Raw genomic sequence first — 20,887 nt, 5'->3', positions numbered from 1 at the left:
CCTGAGCTGACTCCTACCGCATCACCAAATGAACAAGGAAAAGGACACGGTCACCTATTTTTATCCAGCCAAGCTCAGAATACCAAGAGTTCTTCTCGGTTCTTGAGCAGCGTGGGGACTACGGGACGCTAGATGACGTCATCCTGGAGGGCAGAGTGCCCGGTCCTGAGGTACAGCTCTCGTCCTTGAACCTTTCTCAAGGGTTGCGCCCGTGTTGGGCTCTTGATCATGGCTTCATTAGGACTCCATTTCAAACGACGGCCGGTACGAAACCCGGTTCAAGTGAGAACACTTGCTCCCCGTTGTATTAGGTCACCTTGGTGCACATTACCCTCTGGAACCCTCTCATTTACATGCGCTCTCTTCTCATATGAGCTCTTCAAGTAAATCTGAATGTGTTTAGACAATTTTATGGGTACTGTAAAACCACAATTGAATTTCAGGCCTTTGTAGAGGTCCCGCCAAGATGCACTCCAATTAGAAATAATTGCTGTTAATGCTGTTACGATGTGGTGGCTGCCCGCTATACCCCAGACCTTTGTTCTCCTAAATCCCTCGAGTCTCTTCTTTATTCTTCAGCTAAATAGACAGGCCCCTAGAATATACGCTTTTGGAATCGTAATATAGGAGCGATATTGTGCCTCTCTCTTAATTAACCTTGTTAAGCAAGGATTTGGAACATTAGCTGGTTAGGCTAAGAGGGCCTTTTGAGTCGCTCAGTACACATCTGCAGTTGAGTAGGATGTCCCTCTTGTGAAATAAAATGCCTTTTATTCTTTGGCATACCCCAAATACCTTTATTATTCTTTGAGAAATGGTGTGACAGGCTTGTTTAGCGAAACAATGTGTGCAAAGCGCATAGCTTCGTGCCAGGCACAATGAAACCTTAGCTATTGCTTTTATTATTCTAAAACAAGGTTCCTCCCCTCCCCCCTTTCTTTAAGGCTTTCTGAATGAAACGGAAATACAGGGGCAGAGTCAGAATCATGCAGGCGGCTCAAGATAAATCAGTCCGCAGTGGATTCCACTGATTCCACACTGCCTGAGACCACTGCCTTTCTAAGAGCATCTTACCCCACGACGTTCACGACTTGTTTATTTTGACTCTCACAGGGTCTTCCAAAGCACTTCTCATCCTTTCCTGCTCCCCGTACAAAGGAAGGTAAGAGACAAAGGCTGCTGTTTTTCTCCCGAGGCAGGCGCCCCCTCCCAGGCTGCGAAGGAGTTCCAGGGATACGGTAATGAACACAGTTTTCTTAACCTTGCTTTTATAGTTAATATCCAAATCATGAGAGCAGTTGGCCAGGCCATTAAGCTGCAAGAATACAACAGATTTGAGATAAAGGCAGCATCGACGAACACCAACGCGTAGAATTGCCCGTTCTGTGGAAAAATACAACACGAACCCCAACCCGAAGCGCTAAATTAAACATTTGAAATTAACCACATGGATATGTTTTCTGGACTAACAGGCAGCAGTTAAACTAGCTCAGTAGCAATGTCATTTTCAGAGTCAGAAGCAACCATTCTTTGAGCTCTTCTAGGGAAAAAAATGTGCTCCTGTGTAGACTTTGGGCTAGAGTCACTGTCTCCCAAGTTCATTCAGGGAATGTGCAGGAAGGCTTCCTGACAGAGTGGCTCCTGATGTACACTCAGCAGCACTGGCACTTAGTCTGTGAGCACGCAGGGCATTAAGCAGTCAGCGTTGGTGTGACTGTGTTGGGAAGAAGGACACGGCAGGCTGGCCTGTCCTACACCTGGTGGCATAGGCTCAAAAAGGCCAAGGCTGAGAGCAGGGTGATAGAGAACCCAGAGCCCTGTGTCCTCCGTAAAGAGGGCATTCTAGCAATCTACAGTAAAACCTTGGTTTGCGAGCATAATTTGTTCCGGAAGGGTGCTTGTAATCAAAAGCACTTGTACCTCAAAGCGAATTTCCAGAACCACTGGCTAAGTCGTGATCGCGTGACATTCGCTGTCACGTACTACGCGTATTGCAAGACATCGTTCCTTTATCACGTCAAAACTTATTAGGAATGTTTGCTCATCTTGTGGAACATTTGCGGAACAAGTTACTTGCAGTGCAAGGTTTTACTGTACTCATTCATGCTCCTCACCTCTCACTCCAGTTCCCTGCTTCACTTAAGCCACCTCCCCCCGTGACCAAAGTGAAGGGCAGTTCGTGAGAGAGAGGATTATTTTTCTTACCCATCTGTTGCAAGCAGACTTGACAAAAACGGGCTATTTTTTTTTTAATTAAAAAAAGAATAACCTAGCCAAAAAGCAGATAGCAACATTATTTGCAAAGGCATCAGTTGAAAATACGAGTCTAGATAACAGAAAAAGAAGGGTACTTGTAGTTTCCAGATACATCCTGTTGGACAAAAATGCTGTTCTCCATCGAAATAAGCATCATGCACCACTGGGTATCGGATGGTATTGGCCGTGGAGCTGGTCTTTAGTGTTTCTTTTTCTTGCAAACGAAGCCATCCATTATGTTAAAGACGCCCATAAAGTCAGACAGAAGCAACGCTATCTTGACAGGCAAGACACTAAAGAGAACACAAGAGAAGGTTCCTCGGTTATTACCATGAAAGCACCTTTGCTAGTTCAGTTGAAGTGCAGTGTCACTGACTTGTTGTAGCTGAAGTCATTGGCATAGGCACACATTCGTGTGCATGCTTCAGGGCCACCCAGGATTTGTCTACAACGTGGGAGGACACTTGCCCGGAGTCTCTCTACCTCTCCTTGCTTTATTTGCATTCACTTGTCTCCCCCCTCATGTCAGTGTCCAAAGCTCCACTGCGCTATGTAATGATTGCTGGGAAGCAGGGAAATCTGGCGGATTTGGACGAGCCTGCCTTGAGTCCTAGCTCGGTCACTTATATGCCAGCTCAGGCACATGACTTAGCCCTGGAGCCTGTTCCTACAGGTGTGAAACCAGTCATCGATCTTTCTTTTTTGGGACTCCTGTGAGGATTAGATGTAATAGGTCTCCAGACCTTTGGCAATATCCAGCGGAGGACTGCTCACCTTCTCCACCCCTGCTCACCTTTCCTAGCAGAGCACAAACCCCGTCAACCCTGACATGCACACCGCAGAGCTAGGGGAGGTACACTAAATAGCACAGACACAGTACCACTCTTGTGCTAAGTGAAGCCTGGCCAGCAAAAGGATGTAGGAATGATATCGGGGTGTTGCACAAAGTAGATACAATGAGCTGCAAAGAAAAAGGCGCTTCCTTAGGCAAGAGGGACAATGGCTGCCAGCCATGATATCTACGTTCATATAATGAACAACCGTTGCCCGGAGGACTGGAATTGCTCATCGTGCCAAATGGCCAAGCTAGACCCAGGGAACGTTAAAACAACACAGATTTCAACGCCACAGCGGGGGAGTGGTTCAGTAATGGAATGTGCTTCCTTGCAAAGCAGGAAGCACATTCTCTGGGACGGGGGGGGGGGGGGGGGAAGGGGGGAGTGTAATTGGATGACCTGTTACAGTCCAGAAAATGAATGGAGAGAGTGGGGATCGGCAGTAGCTGCAGCAATATGGCATCACAGTTCCTGTAACTGGGGTCCCGTGCCCACAAAGTGCCGCTGAAGGTCTCGGCGCTGAAACCCAATGGGGAGTCTCAGCACCGAAACCCAATGGGGGGCAGGGAGAACAAGCAAGGATGTTCTCTTGTGCTTCCGAGAGGTCGTTATGTTCTCAGGTTTCCTGCCCCCCCCCATTTTTTTTTTAACCATCTTATACTCCAAATTTATCCTTCAACTGCCAGCTTTACCCATACCACAGATTCCTGAAATGTTTGGCTTATTATCTGGCCTTAACTTTGGGACTCTGTCCTCGAGGAAGCATGGACACACTATCTGTTCCAACATGATTATTCTATGATGCCCACAAGAAAAATCATCTCTCCTTAAAAAAAAAAAAAAAAAAAAATCACTTCAGTCTGTCCACAGATCATTCAGGAAATACACTTCTTTTTGACCATAATGCAATACTAAGAGGGCGGGAAGAATCCAATTGCATTCTCTAGACTCTCACGGGGAAACACTGCCAACTATGGGAATTTGAGATCATGTCAGCAAATAGACACAATGAAGGGATCAAAGATCAGTCCTTTAACAGACAGTTTTTCAGTGGCCCCTCCTGGTAGGGGATAAGTTATTGACTGGCTTATTAGAGAAGTCATAGGAAGGTGATATCCTTACCTTTTAAGAACCATTACGAAGTATAAAAACCTTGGCACATATAAGTACACTTTCTCTTTCAGGATAGCATCGACTATCTTTTCAACCACGTATTCTGGTTCCAGAATCGGTAACAGAAAAGGACGGCTAGGGAGTGAAAAAAAGCAAAAACAAAAAAGCCCAAGTTAATAAATTAATAATAATAAATCTCACAAATCAGGGATAAGAAAGATTATAAGACATTATTGCTTGCTTCTTTCCCTGCCAATTTGACCTATTTCTAGATTTACTGCTTTATTATCAACACGATAATAACAACTTTAATTTGAAATGGCACAAGAGGATTCTAACTCATACACTCAGGTCACAATATGCAGCGAGGTGAAGTCATATTAAATAGCTGCCCGTCATCTCCATGAGATGCAGATTTGGGCATCTGTGTCCCTTCAGTGATTCTCAGTCTTTCCATGGAGACAGGGAAGGGGGCAGGACAGAGTTTGGTGGCAGACAGAGAGTGAGGCCAGGAATGGTGGTGGGGGTGTGTGTGTGTGTGTGTGGGGGGGTAGGTCCGGTTCCAGGGGTGGTAGGAGCTGGACCCAGCCTTGAGAAAGCATCCACAGTAAACTCAATATCTTCAACACAAAGACATCTGAAGAAAGAAAAAAATTCTGAAACCAATTATAGATCAGGCTGAATCTGAATACCTTTTTAAAGAACATTAACAAATAGAATAAAATAAAATAGGTGGTCCATCATTTTTAAAAATGTAGTTTTATTTATTTATTTATTTTTAAAAAATTTCAGCGTTTATTTTTGAGAGAGAGAGAGAGAGAGAGAGAGAGTGCGCATGAGTGGGGGAGGGGCAGAGAAAGAGGGAGACACAGAATCCGAAGCAGGCCCCGGGCTCTGAGCTGTGAGCACAGAGCCCAATGTGGGGCTCGAACCCACAAACTGTGAGATCATGACCTGAGCCCAAGTCGGAAACTCAACTGACTGAGCCACCCAGGCGCCCCCCCTAAAATGTAGTTTTTCTTAAAATCAAAGGACGTACTTACACAGTAGAACAACCTTCAAACATTCCAGTGTTTATAAAAAATGGGCACACAATAGTGGTCTTGACCCCCTTTAGTTTCTGGACTATTGTTTCTATAAATACAGATTCAGCAAATCCATAGGCTGCAAATTTACTTGCACAGTAATCTGAAAAAGGCAAACGACACTGATGTCTATACTGGAGTTTTCAAACGGCATTACATCGAGGTTTCCTCCCAACACTAATACCGACAAAGGATGGGACAAGTTCAGAGTTAGTTTGTATGGCTTTGGTCTGTGCCCACTGCAGGAAGCGAGGGGCGAGTGGGAAGGAACGCTGTCACTTCAAGGCTGGTTGACAAGGACCAAGGGCCCTCCCGGAGAAGCGGGGCTCGGGGGCGCCTCCGGAGGGTCACAATGCTAGACTTCACTTTCACTTTCACCTCGACGGGTCGTCAGACCCTCCGCTAGCTGTTACGCAGGGTACAGCATGTGCAACTAGTCCCCGTCCCAAAGAATTTCAACACAATCAGGGTGGGGAGACACACGTAAGAATAAATAAAATAATACAGGAGGTAGAGTCCAGGCTGAAGAGATCAACGTGGGTCACGATCCTCAGATCAAGTTTTTTCCTAACTATGACTCTTTCTTCCGACTCTTCTGGAGAACGTCAACCTCTACCTCTTACGCATCCTGCAAATGCAGGGTGAATGGGAAGTGGCCTTCACGTCCTTGGTGGGCTTTTGGTTTACACTCACTCCAGAGGAATGGAATTACTCATCGTGCTAGATGGCCAAGCTAGACCCAGGGAAAGTTAAAACAACATAGATTTTGAACTCGAGGCGTGGAAACGTTTGGAGAAGAAAAGGCATTTCGGTAGACTTTGACTTTCCTTTTCCTCACACAATCAGAAGGGGCAAACCTGTTGTTCATCATTGTTCTGGAGGGAAAGCAGCTACCGCAACCAGCAAGACTCGGGTCCCCAGATTGGCCACGGGTTAGCCGGTGGGGGGAGGGGAGGGGAGAGGGGGAGTCCCAAGCAGCTTCCAGGGTCCTCTGAGTCATTTGGTGTAAATGCGGTTCACTGAGCCCCTTGATCTCTGAGATTCAGATGAGCCCATATGGCCTGGGACTCGGGCAGCCTGGATCCTAAATGGCACGCCTGGGGATTCTGCTGCCGGGGAGCCAAAAGAACACCGTGGGGATTACAAAAAGCTCACACGTTCCTAAGGTGAACAGGGCGCCGGACGGTCTTGCATCTTTAGACAGATGTGCCAGGGAAAGGACTCAGAGAAGCTGCAAACAGCCCCGTGTGAGTCCAAAGACCCGTGAGGTAATAACAAAATGCGGTGGATTCCAAGGAGGCTGGAGGAAAGGAGGTCCTGTGTTCAGGGAGGTGTGTGTAGACGGGTAGCATCTGGGGTGGCCAGTGATTCTGAAAACCCGGTTCGCGGAACCGATTCGAACTGTGTTAAGACCGCTGTGCACCGTCTTGAGCCGCGAGTCTTCAACCAGTGGAAAAGCAGAGAGGTTGATTTTCGGTTTCTTGGGCTGGAGAAACTTTCTCCAGACCCACAGCCGAAGGGGACCACTCGATGGAAACTTCCGAAGGCCCAGTGCTTCTCCTCACCATCCTGATAACAGTACCAGGGGGATTGGGTGGGGGGGGGGGACTATGCTAACCACTTGTATAAAAAAATTAGCAGTCAGGTGTCTCTCTCTCTTTCTTTCTCTCTTTTAAATGTTTATTTATTTTGAGAGAGAGGGGGGGGGGGCACAAGCAGGGGAGGGGCAGAGAGAGAGGGAGAGAGAGAATCTCAAGCAGGTTCCACAGAGCACACAGCCTGAGGCAGGGCTCGATCTCGTGAACTGTGAGATCATGACCTGAGTTGAAATCAAGAGTCGGACGCTTAAGTGACGGAGCCACCCAGGCGCTCCTTTTTCTCTTTTTTTTTCATTCCAGGGGATTGCGTGGACCCAATGATCCCAAAGTGCAGAGTTCAAGTTTGTGTAAGCATATCTGATGGGCAGTTTTGAGGCACAATGTTCTCCACCACTTACCTTGTGGAATATATCTCTTGATTTATTCCCCTTTATCATTAGTACCTGAGGTCAATGTTGATTATTCAGAGCTGAGTAAGACAAGTTATAAAAGAGTTTGTGAGTGCAAAATATTACATTTCTCTTACCTGCCAGTTTATTTACTCCAATTAATCCAGCTGAACTTGAAATGCAAACCAAATGGCCATGATCATTAGCTATCATAGCAGGTAGAAAGCATTTATACGTCTAAGAAAGGCAAAGAAGACTGTTAACCTTTTATACTTTTTTTCAGACGTTTCTGTATGACGAAGAAAGTCTTTTAAGTTCATAAAAATACCTGAAGGCACGGGGATATAAAAATTTAAACATCTGGAAAGTAAGCTTCTTAACTTGTTTAACCTTTAAATCAATATTTTTCTGATGGCAGTTCTAATATTATTAAAAATAATTTATTCAGACTTACATTTTGCTCACATTTGACTTTCAAAAACACACTATTCAGACAGTAATTGAAGCTGTACAGGACAGTCTGAACTATGGTGGGGACAATCCATAAACCAGTAAGAGTACTCGGAGACATGATTATTCAGATTAATATTGCCTTTCTCCCCCAACTTCGGTCATGTTTGAATTTCAAATTTTTCTGAATATTGTTCATCAGACACACCGCTGTTGGCTTTGGTTTAAAAATTCCACTTTCGGGGTGCCTGGGTGGCTTAGTTGGTTAAGTGATATTGGCTCAGGTCGTGATCTCATGGTTCACGGGATCGAGTCGGGCTCTGCACTGACAGCATACAGCCTGCTTGGGATTCTCTCTCTCCCTCTCTCTGCCCCTCCCCTGCTCACACACGTGTGTGTGTGCGTGAGTGTGTGCTCTCTCTCTCAAAATAAATAAACTTAAAAAACTAAATAAAAACATCACTTCGTCTTGAAATTCATCTCTACTTCTTTGAATAATGGTTTCTTATTTGTATGTCATGTCATTAAAGAGAATATGCTAGAAAAAGAGGACCTATGCTGTGTCTCAGTACTACAGAACACCTTCACTTTTGATTTGGGACCTGGAAAGAAAGAAGGTAAAGGAGAGAGAAATGAGCTTTGATAAAAGATATATTCTACAACGAAAAAGTAATTCATTAAACAGGAATAACTGCATACTTACATGAATTTATGTTTCATATTTACTTTCAAATGTGAGTAATACGGATAAATATGAGAAAAGGGATTTTTTATAAAAGTCAAAGAACGTTTGCGTGCATCGCAATGAGTGTCAGAAAGAAACTAACATGTAGGGAGAGGTGGAAAAACAAAATGAGCCAACAGTGCAGCATAATAAAAAGCCCCCTGAGTTCCGACAGTCTGAGGTGAGTCACTTCTTCCTGGGGACGCATCCCTTGGGAGCATGGTCACCATGAGCTCTCTGACCCTCTAGCAAGTAAGTGCCTGCTCCGTGCAGAGGCTCAAAGAATGTATGCAGACTTGCCCCGACAGAGCGTCAAGAGTGAGGCTAATGTGGGGCAGGGACACGCCAGCATTGTGGGGACAACTAAAGGAAGAGGGAGAGAGAAGGAAAAGACCAAGGACAACAGAGAGGAGGAAAAAGAACCCAACATGAGATTATGGCTTTATCTTCATTCTGGCTGAATAATCTCATTTCATTCTAAAGAAGGAGAGGGACATTTGGGACAGGGTAACATAAATCACTTGCAGTAGCTCCTGAAGGAACGTGGCGGCCGCTTAGTTCTGGATGTTTCCATCTTTCTCCTGGAAACGATACAGAATGCCAAAAATACCACCACGCAAGGATGCTTTTTGGTGAAACTAGGGGACAGAAAAATAACATTTGAAGGCCACCACATGGGAGTTGGGTGGGGGGTCAGGTGGGAAAGCGTGAGGAGAGGGGAGCTCAGGAGTCTCCAGCAAATACTCCCTCCCAGCAGAGAGGCCGCCCAGGGCAACAGGAACAGGGAGAGGCAAGCCGGGGCATGTGAGTGGGTGCGGAGGCATGGCAAGACGGGCTTCAGCAAAGACCAGGAATACACAACTTCTGCAAGGAAGACCATCACCTCTGAAGATCAGGAGCTGTGCCCCTTAACGTCCATGGTACCTGTGCTGTGCCCTTTAATGTCACCGAGGCTACAGGAAGAAACTTTCCTTTGCTTGATTGGATACTGAGCCAGGTGTTGGATTGGATACTGAGCCATTCTTGGTTTGCCCAGAATAGACCTGATTAATGCCTGTTTATTAATAATGCCCTCTTCCACTTTATTTTATTTTTTGTTATTTCTAGATTTTTTACCTCCTCCACTTTCAAAAGAGTTCCAACTTAGGCAAATGATAAGGTCAGCCTGGTCATGTATGTGGTGTCATTTCTGTGTAGATTCGAGCAAATCTTTTAACTCCTCTGATCCCTTATTTCATTGAGCTGTATCAAGGATTACGCAGGAGGTGCCTAGGATAGGCTGGCGATCGATAAATGATAATAAAGACATGGGCAAAGTTGTGTCTTTGCAAGATTCCTGAGCAGGGTCTCAGGCAAGTGCAGGCTAAGTTGGATCAGGAGTCTAAAACCGAGAAGACTGTGCTTTATTTACACGTGAATACAATTGTAAGAGAATAAGAGGAAGTACGTCTAAATTCCGAGTAACTGTATATTTGTTATGAGACGAAAAAATAATTACCCATAAATGCGCTTTGAAATTCACATCTAAAGACTTTTCTACCAGGTCATCTGGGCAGTTGAGGAAATCGCCGCCTGTCACAACTCCGGCATTGTTGATCAGGATGGAGACATCGCCGACTTCTTTTTTAACCTGAATTGAGTAACAAGAGCCACACCACCCATAGAGTAATTCCTTACATGATCGAAGTTTAATTTTCCCATAGTTTTTAGACGCTTCTTATCCTTGTTAACACAGATGGGGTTTACGTCTTTTGCAAACAAAGCACGTTTCATTTCCCTTGCTGAGTTTGCAGAGCATCAGAGATCCAAGTCTGATGGTTTTCTTCTCATTTCTTCCCCCCTCCACGCCCCCCTTCTTAGGACGGTTCCAACACTGCAGGGCCTCGGCCTTAACAGAGCGGTTAGAGCTATCCTCATACTTAAGCGATCAGTCGCTTTGTTGCAGGCTCTGTGTATGTAGCAGGTGAGTTCAATCACTGTGACAGGACATAAGGCATTACAGGCGTGACATATAAATTAAGACCCAGCCCACACTGAGAGGGGGGCGGAGCAGGAGGGTGTGGAGGAAGCACAAAATTCCTAAACACGTTTTACACTCGAGGCACAGCGCAGAACCTGTCTGTCCTGCTTGGGCTAGTGGGCTGGTTTTCTTCTCCCTGACACAGGCTTCTGGGTGCTAAGATGTGTCAAGAGAGGATCTGAGTGGGCTCCATTTGCCGGCCCGAGTAGGCACTCGGTAACTTTTATTTCAGAAATAAAATGTCTGGGTGTGACTCTGGGGCCTTCCGCTTACGGTGAATCTTTAGCTTGTCATCTTGGCTCTACTGGCAGAAGTGAGCACGGGATTCTCCAGGATTGGCCACGCGAGAGGGTGGTGCCCTTCTGCTCCCTTCTGTGTTCTGAATTTCATCACTGTGATCTGTATCACACAGCAGGGCCTCTGTCCCCAGGTCAGCGACAGCCACCGGCTGCAGGTGCCCCATGCTCAACAGGAAGCTCACACAGTACTCTCACATCTCTAGCTCTGTGTGTGTGTGTGTGTGTGTGTGTGTGCGCATGTGTGCACCTGTGTATATGGGTGCAGTCGGCACAGAGGGGGGCATATTACTGACACCACCTGAGGCTGTCTGTCATCTGAGGTTGTGGGTCCTAGCAACGAGGCTGATGTGTTGGGTATTTATTTGTTACCCAACTAGATGGGTGGCCTAGGGAAAAACCTTAGGACGAAATACAGACTAAGAAAAGCTCACGCTTCATGGTAGAGTTTTCAGATAAAAGCATCCAAAACAATCTAAATTAGAGTTTTATTTGGAGAGTAGCTAAAATACGTCGCCAAGTTCAAGCTGAACGGCTGTCAAGGCTAGCCACAACCAGCCCTACCTGAGGCAGAGTCAGGTACGGCCTTCCGGTCACGGAATAATGAGTAAACCACAGGAACGGAAGGCACAGCGCGAGGAATGTCGCCAGTGGTACTGTGGTAGTGTTGCACGGTGACACCACACCTGTGGTGAGTGGGCCGTGACACATAACAGTGTTACCATGTCACCATGTTGGACACCTGAAGCCAGTGTGCCATTGTGTGTCAGCTACACTCAACTGAAAAAAAAAAAAAAAAAAAAAAAAAAAAAAAGCTGGTCCGGGCTGTGGACTGGAAGACAGTACTAGCATTAGAGGCTGACGCGTTAGCTCAGAGTCAGGGCTGGCAAGGCTAGAAGTGACATCCAAGGGAAATAAACAGGGGCATGTATGTCCACTGTGGCCTCTCACATAGATCAAGCGTGCTCTCAAACACTTGACCGAATAAACATCCGACTTTAATTTCAAAATGGCCTCCAGGGGCGCCTGGGTGGCTGCGTCTGTTGAACCTCCGACTTCGGCTCAGGTCATGATCTCATGGCCCATGAGTTCGAGCCCCGCATCGGGCTCTGTGCTGACAGCTCAGAGCCTGGAGCCTGCCTCGGATTCTGTGTCTCCCTCTCTCTCTGCACCCCCCTCCCCCACCGGTGACTTATGCTCTGTCTCTCTCTGTCTCTCAAAAATAAATAAATTAAATAAAAATTAAATTAATTAATTAATTACATTAAATTTTTTTTTAAATGGCATTTAGGCTTGTATCTTTGCAATATATGAAAATTATATCTCTATGAATCATACTTTAAATGTACGGGGCTAAGCATCCGTGATAAGATTTTTCATGTGAATAACCTTCCTTCCTATTGATTTATCTATTTAGCATATAGGTTGATCTTCATCTATTTTTTTTTTCTTTTAAAGGACTCTCTTGTTCCAAAGTCTGCTTTCTCCCTTTAAATTAAACTTGGAAAGACATCATGAGTATTCAGCCCCTGCCACATTAGAGCCAAAGGGACCAGGTTTAACTGTATGTGACTTACATATTTATTACTGACCAATGACAGCCTAATAAAATGCTCACCCATGGGATGAGAGTAAGCTTGTCAGTATCGTGTACAGGAGACAGAGGGTAGCATCTAAGGTAAAGGCCACCGACTCTAGTTTTTAACTAGTTTCCTTCTTCTGCAATCACTACGCTCCTCACTGTAAGAATGTGGCCACAGACCCCGGCTGACAGGTCTAGTGACATTCCCACACAAGCTGTGCCCGCCTGTCAGTTAAGCACTGAACTTTGGCTCAGGTCACGATCTCACAGTTTGTGGGATCGTGGGTTCGTACCCCGTGTAGGGCTCTGTGCCGACAGCGCGGGGCCTGGCGCCCGCTTCGGATCCTGTCTCTCTCGCTCTCTCAAAAATAAGTAAACATGAGGAGTGCTGAGAGGAGTTGTTTGCAGTCGGCACGAGTGAACATGCCAGGGGATCGGTGCTTTAAGTGCCCAGGGGTGAAGCTGTGAGCTCAGCAATAGCAGAGACATACTTGTGCTTCGAGGGAGGCGTGCGCTTGTCAGGTTTGGGTCCCCGCATTGTACCGGGCTGCCTGCGACGGAGGCTGCAGTTACCGATGCGGAAAACTGAAACAAAACTTGAAAGCACACCCACCAGCCGGTGACCTGCCAACCTTACCAGGAGACAGTGAGGTGGGAAGCAGCAAAGGGGATTCGACTCAGGGCCTAGAAATTGTGCCAGAACATTCCAACGTGGCGGGTTCCTTCCTTCTCACTAAACTGGGGAATTCTGGGTGTTGCCACAAGGGCGGCCCAGGACAGTGATGTGTGGAGTACTCATGCCGACGCGAGGGGACAGAAATCCTCATGAGGGAGAGGAGGCAGCCATCGTGCGACTATGTGCCTCCACACACTAAGGAAACCCTTACCGTTGCCTGCTGGAGTGGTGACGTCCTGCCAGCCTTCTTTGCACGGGCAGCGGTATCACCGCCTAAGGAGCAACTGTGGTCAAGGGTCTTTGGGATGAATACAATATTCTGTTTTTCTCATGACTATTTAGGCGAAATATACATTCACGTGAAAGGCACTGTGGTGTGGTGGAAATAGCTGGGTTTAAACTCAGACAGGAAACGGGGTCGAGTCCTGGCTTAGCCACGTGCTAGCTCCGGGACCCTGAGCAGATTGTTCAAGATCTCTGTGCCCCCTTTTCCCTCCAAGAAAGGGGCTGCCCCCTGCCTCTTCTACTGTAACAGGGGAAAGCACAGCCCGTATTGCCTGGTGTGTAGTGGGTGTATTCTGGCTGGAGTCAACAGACTCAAGGCCAAGCTCGGTCTTTGCCACTTGTTAGCTGTTTCTTGGGTGAGCTGCTTACCTCCCTCAGCCTCGGTTTCCTTATCTGTCAAATGAAGATAATATTGGACCTCACTTTATAAGATTATGATACAATATAGATGGGCTGCTTAGCATGGTATATTGTATACAGTGACCTCTCAAAAATCCTCGTTCCCACTCCCCGATACTTTTTAAATTAAAGGGATGCTGGAGACAGGCAAATCCGCACTGAGCAAGGGGCTGAGACAAAGAGAAGGATGCACGTGAGCGAATCTGTAGAGAGAGCTCACCGCCCACGGGAGATGGCGAGACGCAACACCTACCTGCTCGGCCACTCGGTATATTTCTTCCTTTTGGCTGCAGTCGCAAGTGTAGCCATAGACTCTTGTGGCTCCGGCTTCCCGAGCCATCCTGCATGTTTCCTCGTTCCCCTCCTTGTTGACATCCCAGAGAACCAGCACCGATCCGAGGTGGGCAAATCTGAGGGCCAAGAGCCTTCCCAGTCCTCTCCCAGCACCGGTGATGAGCACGATTTCACCGGCAACGTTCTTCCGTGGTCTGGGGATGAAGGTGAAAATCAGGGTCTCCAGAAGAGCAATCACTGCTTTTCCTAAGAAGGTGATCAATTCCTTGGTGAACTTCAGGTTGGAAGCCATGCTGTGGCTGAGACCTACAGAGAAAGAGAGACCCACGTAAAGACCTCGGGGACCATTCCCTCTGAGTGTGCCATCTATGTGGAGCGCAAGCTTTCTGAGATAGTGGAAGAAACTGGCTGTGTAATTGAAGCTTCTCTCTTGGTAGCAGATTCTGAACTTAGAAAGGGCAGGGGGCCCACAGGGACTGCGTCTTGGCCAACTTTCATTCGCAGCACCAAGTGGGGCACACATCTGAGTGCCGTACAGGACAGAAATGTTCACTCCCCAGGCACTGTAACCGTGCCAGCATTTGACCCGAAGAAGAAGAAAATTATTTCTCCTAGTTAACCTTTCTTAACAGTAATCACAAAAGCCCTGTTGGTTGCATCATGTGCTTGAGTGCAATGCTGGCCCACGGTATGTGCTTTGGGAACGTCATCATGTGACTCGGGTTCAGAGTGCTGCTCCCCCAGAAGTCACCCGATAGGTTTGTTGAATGAATAGAAGGCCTGCCCTGTCACTCGTACAGGGCCATGGCTTACATCCTGTTATCAGTTACTCACACGTTAGTGAGAGTGAGTTTACATGATGCTTTACGAAAGACCCGCTGGGAAAGAAGGGTAGGTCTTATTTCCTACGGTGTGAGAAGACATGTGTAGCAGGGGGGCTACTGTGCTGGGGGTGGGAAGCTTCCCTGAACGGGGTGCCCGATTGAGAGGCACAGAAGAGGTGAGGAGGTGTCCTTCATTAAAGAACAGCAGGAGGTCACTTGTTTTGCAGTTTGGCGGAGGACAGACTAGTCACGGCTCATGACGATGGGTGGAGAGGTTCATCGACAGCAGGGCTTGGGGCATGGTGGGACCCTTAGGAAATTGTTGGGGGCTCAACTGCTGTTTCTTGTCTCATTCTACGGATGGAGCTGGAGATCACAACGAATGGGGATGTGGTTCACCCAAGGCCTTGGCTGCCGTTTAGCGCAGGGCCTGCTGAGTTCATTTATTACGTCCGCCGAGCACCGATGCCGGGCAGGTCTGATGCTGGGCACTGGAGCTGAGGGGTTGGGTAGCCTCCCATGATCTCTGCCCTCACGAGCAAAGGGTTAGTTGAAGAAACAGACATGGAGCCAAATAAATAAAGAATGACAGGGTGCTATGGAGAGTAGACAGGAGATCTGATTTAGACCGGGTGCTGGGGAAGAAGCAACAGGAGGGATTTGCCGGAAGGTGGCATTGGAGCAAGTAGTCAACTGATGAATGGCCAGCAGTAGAGAGAGCTGGAAGCAGCTTGACCGACAGAGGGGAGAAGGAGCCTGAGGCTCGAGGAAGGTTTGGCCTGTGTGTCCAACACGGTCCAAAGAATTAGAGCGCTGGCGGTAGGGGGCATGGATGTGGCGGGGTGCTGGTTTCACCAGGCTTTGGATGAAATGGCCCTCAAAGTCTCCGCCGTCTTTGCTCACATTTATTTTCACACAGTCGCCTTTGGATGACTGACTGGGCGTCTCAGGCCCTGCGCGGTTTGGAAGGAAGGTGCTTTGAAGGGCAGACGGCGGTTGGCACGCTCTTATTTTAAGCTCACTCGCGGGACGTGTGGCTTGAGAGCTACAACAATGAGGGTCAGACTTCCCCCAGTAATAGGGCACCCCGGGCACCCTCCCCCGGCTGCAGCCTGGTCGCCGCTAACACTTCTTCCGGGGAAAACCCACACCAGCTTATCAATGCCCCCTCCGGGAGAACCACTGTTAAACCCACGCCCAAAGGCCAGAGGTCCACGTCTCTCCTCGCGGGACTCCAGCACCATCTGGGTGCTTAGAAGTCTCACCCCTGACCTGGGGGAAGGTTCTTAATGCCACAGGCTCTAGACTCCAGCACTCTACCATCTCCACATGGGCATGACCTAAGACCCGGGGCAAGGTCTTACCACTTACTGCTGTCTCGGCAGATGCTTACTAGGTTCTTAAGAGCCTGGCATCCTGAGGTCTGCCCCGGGCATCTGGGGTTTAGGGTGTCTGCTGGGGATCTGCACAGGTAGTGAGGTGTAGAGATTAAAGTGTGCACTGGGGGGCGTCCGGGGGGGCTCAGTCGGTTGTGAGCGTCCGACTTCAGCTCAGGTCATGATCTCACCAGTTTGTGAGTTCGAGCCCCACGTCGGGCTCTGTACTGACAGCTCAGCGTCTGGAGCCTGTTTCAAATTCTATGTCTTCCTCTCTCTCTGCCCCTCCGCTGCTCGCACTCTGTCTGTCTCTCGCAAAAGTAAATAAACATTAAAAAAACATGACAGCGCGCGTTGGAATTCTGGATCTGCCACTGACTTCTCGGCAACCTTGGTAAAAATGATTTTATCTCTTGTGCCTCAGTTTCCTCTTCTAAATAAGGGGATTCCACAGCAGGCACCAATGGAGGCATGTGTGGAAGTCAAAAGACTTAATACAGGTAAAGTAATAGGGTGTGTAATATGGCCACGATGATCTCTTATGAAATTTCTGAGCCAATTGGAAAGAAAAAAAGGTCCTCGTTGCTCTGTACACGGCTCCCTCCAGGGTGCATGGGGTGGGGGTGGGGCAAGAGGGATTGGGCTGGATTTCAGCACCTGCCGGCAGGGTACTCATCATCTCCGGTTCTACTCCTAAAGCTCATCACGTGGGGGCCTTGTTAGAACAAAGCCAGGCACGTAACAGCAGCAAAATGCCTGTGCGTGAGCTAGAGCTCCGACTGACGTTCCTGCTGGCATGTGAATTATAATCCCTGGTCATAACAACAAAGGATGGTTATAGGAAGTATCCTTACCAACAAAAGTAAATGCGGGGTTCGGTTTCAGTGTCAAGACTGTGCCTTATGTAGTTACAGAGCATATTGAATGTAATCAGGTTATAGACACCTCTTTGGTGTCTCCATCCCACGGCCTCTCACCACTTGGTTCAAAAGCGGAACTAACTGGGGGAGCCTGGCTCGGTTAGAGCCGGCGACCCTTGATCTGAGTCGTAGGTTCAAGCCCCACGTTGGGTATAGACAGCTTATTTTATTTTATATACTGTTTTAAATTTCTTAAAAAGTTTATTTCTCTTTGAGAGAGAGAGAGAGCAAGGGAGGGACAGAGAGAGACAGGGAGACACAGAATCCAAAGCAGGCTCCGGGCTCTGAGCTGTCAGCACAGAGCCTGACACGGGGCTCAAACTCACGAACCCGTGAGATCGTGACCTGAGCTGAAGTCGGATGCCCAACCGACGGAGCCACCCAGGCGCCCCAGAGCTTATTTTCAAAAAGAAAAAAAAAACAACCAAACACAGTAGGCTTAACTATTTGGGGGCAATGTGAGCAGGTGCCTTTCTCTTCCCAGCCCAGGAGGCAGCAAAGAGCTCCGGTAAGAGGTATGGGATGAATGGGGCGGGGGCGGCGGGGAGGGAGAGGCAGACGCACTGAGCAGCAGAGAGCTGGGGACCAAGGCAGCGTGGACGGAAGAGGATACCAGGGACGGATCCCGCCCTCTGCTCCGGGACGGGGAGGGGACGCTAGCAGCCCTTCCTTCTGGGTCTCGCGAGTCTGAATCTCGGGGACAAAGGGGCGCTCCCTCCGGCTCACCTGCCCGCGCCCTTCCCCCACCCGACCACCCCCCCCGCCCCCCCCCCCCCCCCCCATGGTGCTACAGCGTTCCCGCCCGAGGGTGCGGATGCGGGCGCTGGCGCGGCGCGGAGCCCCGTCCCCGTGGAGGTCTTGCCCGGCCCTGGCCCCGGATCAGGACTCGGGTAACTCACCCGGGACACGCTGCCCTCGCTGTCCGCGGAGAAGCAGTCCCTGCTACGCGCACCGCCTCACTGGCTCGCGGCGGGCGAGGCTCAGGGGTTTATTCCCGCAGCTGGCCCGAGGCCAAGGGTAGGTCAGCCGCGCCCGCGCAGTGGGTGGAGCCGCCCGGGGCTCCCGCAGGCCACGTAGGCCCGCGCTCCTTCTTTCCTGCCTTTCTTTTCCCCCTGGCGGCCAGATGTACGGGCCGGACATTTATTTGGTCGCCGTGGCCGGACGCGCGGTGGATTTCGAAGAGAAGAATCATCCCAGGGTGTCGAAAAATTCCGATATCCAGGCTGCCTCCTGGATTATGAAGTCAGAATTTCTGGGTTGGAAAGGGCTTAGGTATCAGCACAGAAAAAGTTCCCCAAGTGTTTCCAAAGAGCAGTCCCGAGGGTGGGAACCGTTGTGTTAGAGAACAAAAAGGAGGCAAGGTGCAGAGTCCTTGGAGGGGGGGCGGGGTGGGGGGGCGACGCGGTTTGCCCGAAGGGAGCCAGGTCAGGTCTCTGCGCCTCGCAGAACGGGGCACAGATGCGGAGTTCTCCAGCAGAATCTGACTCCTGCAGTCAAGGTCGACAGCTTCTCTGGACCTGTGGCTGTAAGGAAGGTGGGTGTGGGAGAGACGCTTGGAAGGAGTGGGGTGCTGGGCAGGAGTGGGTGCGGCGCTGGCAGGAGGCCAAGAAGTAGGCGGGGGCGAAGTTGGTTCTAAGGAGATGAGGTTGATGGCTTCTCGGCCTTTTGGCTAAGATCAAGTGTAAGGAGATGAGGTTGAGAAAAAGTCAACAATGGACTCTGGCCCAATCATTGTTTATTGAACACCTGTGTGTACAAAGATCTAGAAGATAGAGCAATGCTGCAACCGTGGAGAAAAAAAGATGTTCAGTTAACATTAGGTAACCCTCTAATACCGCACACATCACTGCTGAAAGGCTTTATTATGTAGGGTGGAGTTTGTTGGGTGGCCTAAGAAGCTGAAATATCAGTGAGTTATGGGGTGTTGAAGGAAAACCGGGGAGTGAGGGTAAGACCGCATTTGGAATTCACCCAGGATGGGGTGGGACACACGTCAGTGGTGAAGGCTCAAAAGGAGAGCAGGTTAGCCAGTTGGGTGTGGAAAGAACCGCACAGTTTTCCCTACAAAGGAACACTAGGTTGTATGAGCCTGGAAAAGCAGGTGCAGGGAAGAGCCTTGAATGTCATTTCAGCACGCAGGAGGTTACTTACTTGTGTTCTGTAGGCTGCGGTGAGCTGGGGAAAGCATTTGCCCAGCTGTGCTGTCTGAAAGTGAACGGGGCAGGCCGGGGGTGCCCTGGTTTTAGCTCTGTAATCATCGCATGAGGGTATGTGCCGTGCAAGACTCTGTACGGCTCCGGAGAACGGCAGAACTTTTCGGAGCGATGGGGAGACTCATTCCTGAACCGCACATGTATGGATGATAGTGTCGAAAGTTCAGAAATAACAGGCATAAAACCAGCGAATCACCGAACCAGCAATTAGTCAAAGCTTATTGCGCACACACCAGAAAGTTTGCACGCTGGAAACACACACAGACCAAGACGTGGAATGAGTGTCATACTAAAGCAGCTTGTATAGTGAGAATGCAGTGACTTTATTCTTCGCTGCGATTGGTTGTAATGTCAGAATCTTCTTAAATGATAAGAAACTGGGTCAGTGGTTACCACATACCAACCTTGGGAAACAGTTCTAGTTTTGTCAGAGGTATAGGCAAGAAAGAACCAAGGTCAAGGGAGTCTTACAAAATAAGCTGAAATTCAGTTTTGCTTTCATAACGACACTGGTATTGTCTGCTCAGGGAATTTTCAAGGCTGGTCTCTGATGGTTTTTTTATTCTAATGATAGACATATACGCCTTGTGCCTGGCGTGTGGACGATAGGGGCCAGCCTGGATGAGGAGAGGTTCCAGGCTTCGGAGACAGAATGGGCCAACATGTGGAGGTGAGTGATACCAGGGAGTGGCAGTGGACTCTGGCCCAGACGAATGGGTCACGGCCTTCAGATCACACCTCCTGCCTGTAAGAAATCAGATGGGCAGCCAGTGGAAAACACCAGCCTACGTACTCTCCGTGTTTTCTCTGGACAAAATTCTGGGCTGTTACTTTACTTTCTGGTGAGAAGTTCAGAGTAGACCTCGGGAAAGAAATCGCGAGCATTATTAGAAATCTCATTAAAACAAATACGAATGGAAAGCACTGGGCAGTCTCACTGATGGTATCTTCATTAAAGGAAGTGGAGACCTTCGTGTTTGGAGAAGACCCCAATCCAATTTTACTTGATGTGGGGGAAACTCAGTGCGTTGACGATAAGCCTGAGAGGTGAGAAAGTATTTTTAAAAGGTTCTTTGCGGCAAAGGCTAGGAAAAGCCCATTTAACGCTGAAAGATGTAGACTAGGCTAATGAATATATGAAAACATGCTCTAACTTCATCCTTAGCAAAATGAATATTAGAATGTTTCTTGCCTTCCAAAATAACAAATATTAGGGGCACCTGGGGGCTCGGTTGGTCAAACGTCTGACGCTCGATTTCAGCTCAGGTCATGATCTCACAGTTCGTGGGTTCGAGACCTGCATTGGGCTCCTTGCTGACGGCATGGAGCCTGCTTGGGATTCTGTCTCTCCCTCTCTCTGCCCCTTCCCTTCTTTGCCTCTCTTTCTCTCTCTCAAAATAAATAAATAAACTTAAAAAAAACCCCAAACCCCCCAAAATAACAAATATTAGAAAAAAGAGCAAGCCTTCATAAAGGGGTGATGTGATTTATACATTTCTGGAGAACCAGCATGTCTCAAGAGCTGGAAAGGTAAATAGCTTCTCACCCAAT

General features: G+C 48.5%; 1 protein-coding gene across 1 annotated transcript; it reads right to left on the bottom strand.

Annotated features, from left to right (window-relative positions):
• Positions 1–412: 412 nt before the first annotated feature.
• SDR16C5 (short chain dehydrogenase/reductase family 16C member 5) lies at positions 413–18,382 on the bottom strand. Its single transcript, XM_049633701.1, has 7 exons — positions 18,023–18,382; positions 13,963–14,309; positions 9,950–10,081; positions 7,415–7,514; positions 5,249–5,393; positions 4,215–4,340; positions 413–2,549 (listed from the first exon to the last, which is right to left on the bottom strand). The coding sequence occupies exons 2-7, from the start codon at positions 14,293–14,295 to the stop codon at positions 2,456–2,458; spliced, it is 930 nt and encodes a 309-aa protein (XP_049489658.1). The 5' UTR covers positions 14,296–14,309; positions 18,023–18,382; the 3' UTR covers positions 413–2,455.
• Positions 18,383–20,887: the final 2,505 nt, after the last annotated feature.

This window comes from Panthera uncia, chromosome F2 (assembly GCF_023721935.1).
Source record: "Panthera uncia isolate 11264 chromosome F2, Puncia_PCG_1.0, whole genome shotgun sequence".
NCBI classification, from domain to species: domain Eukaryota; kingdom Metazoa; phylum Chordata; class Mammalia; order Carnivora; family Felidae; genus Panthera; species Panthera uncia.
The sequence above is the reverse complement of the archived record's forward strand: the minus strand, read 5'-3'. Positions and strand labels throughout refer to the sequence as shown.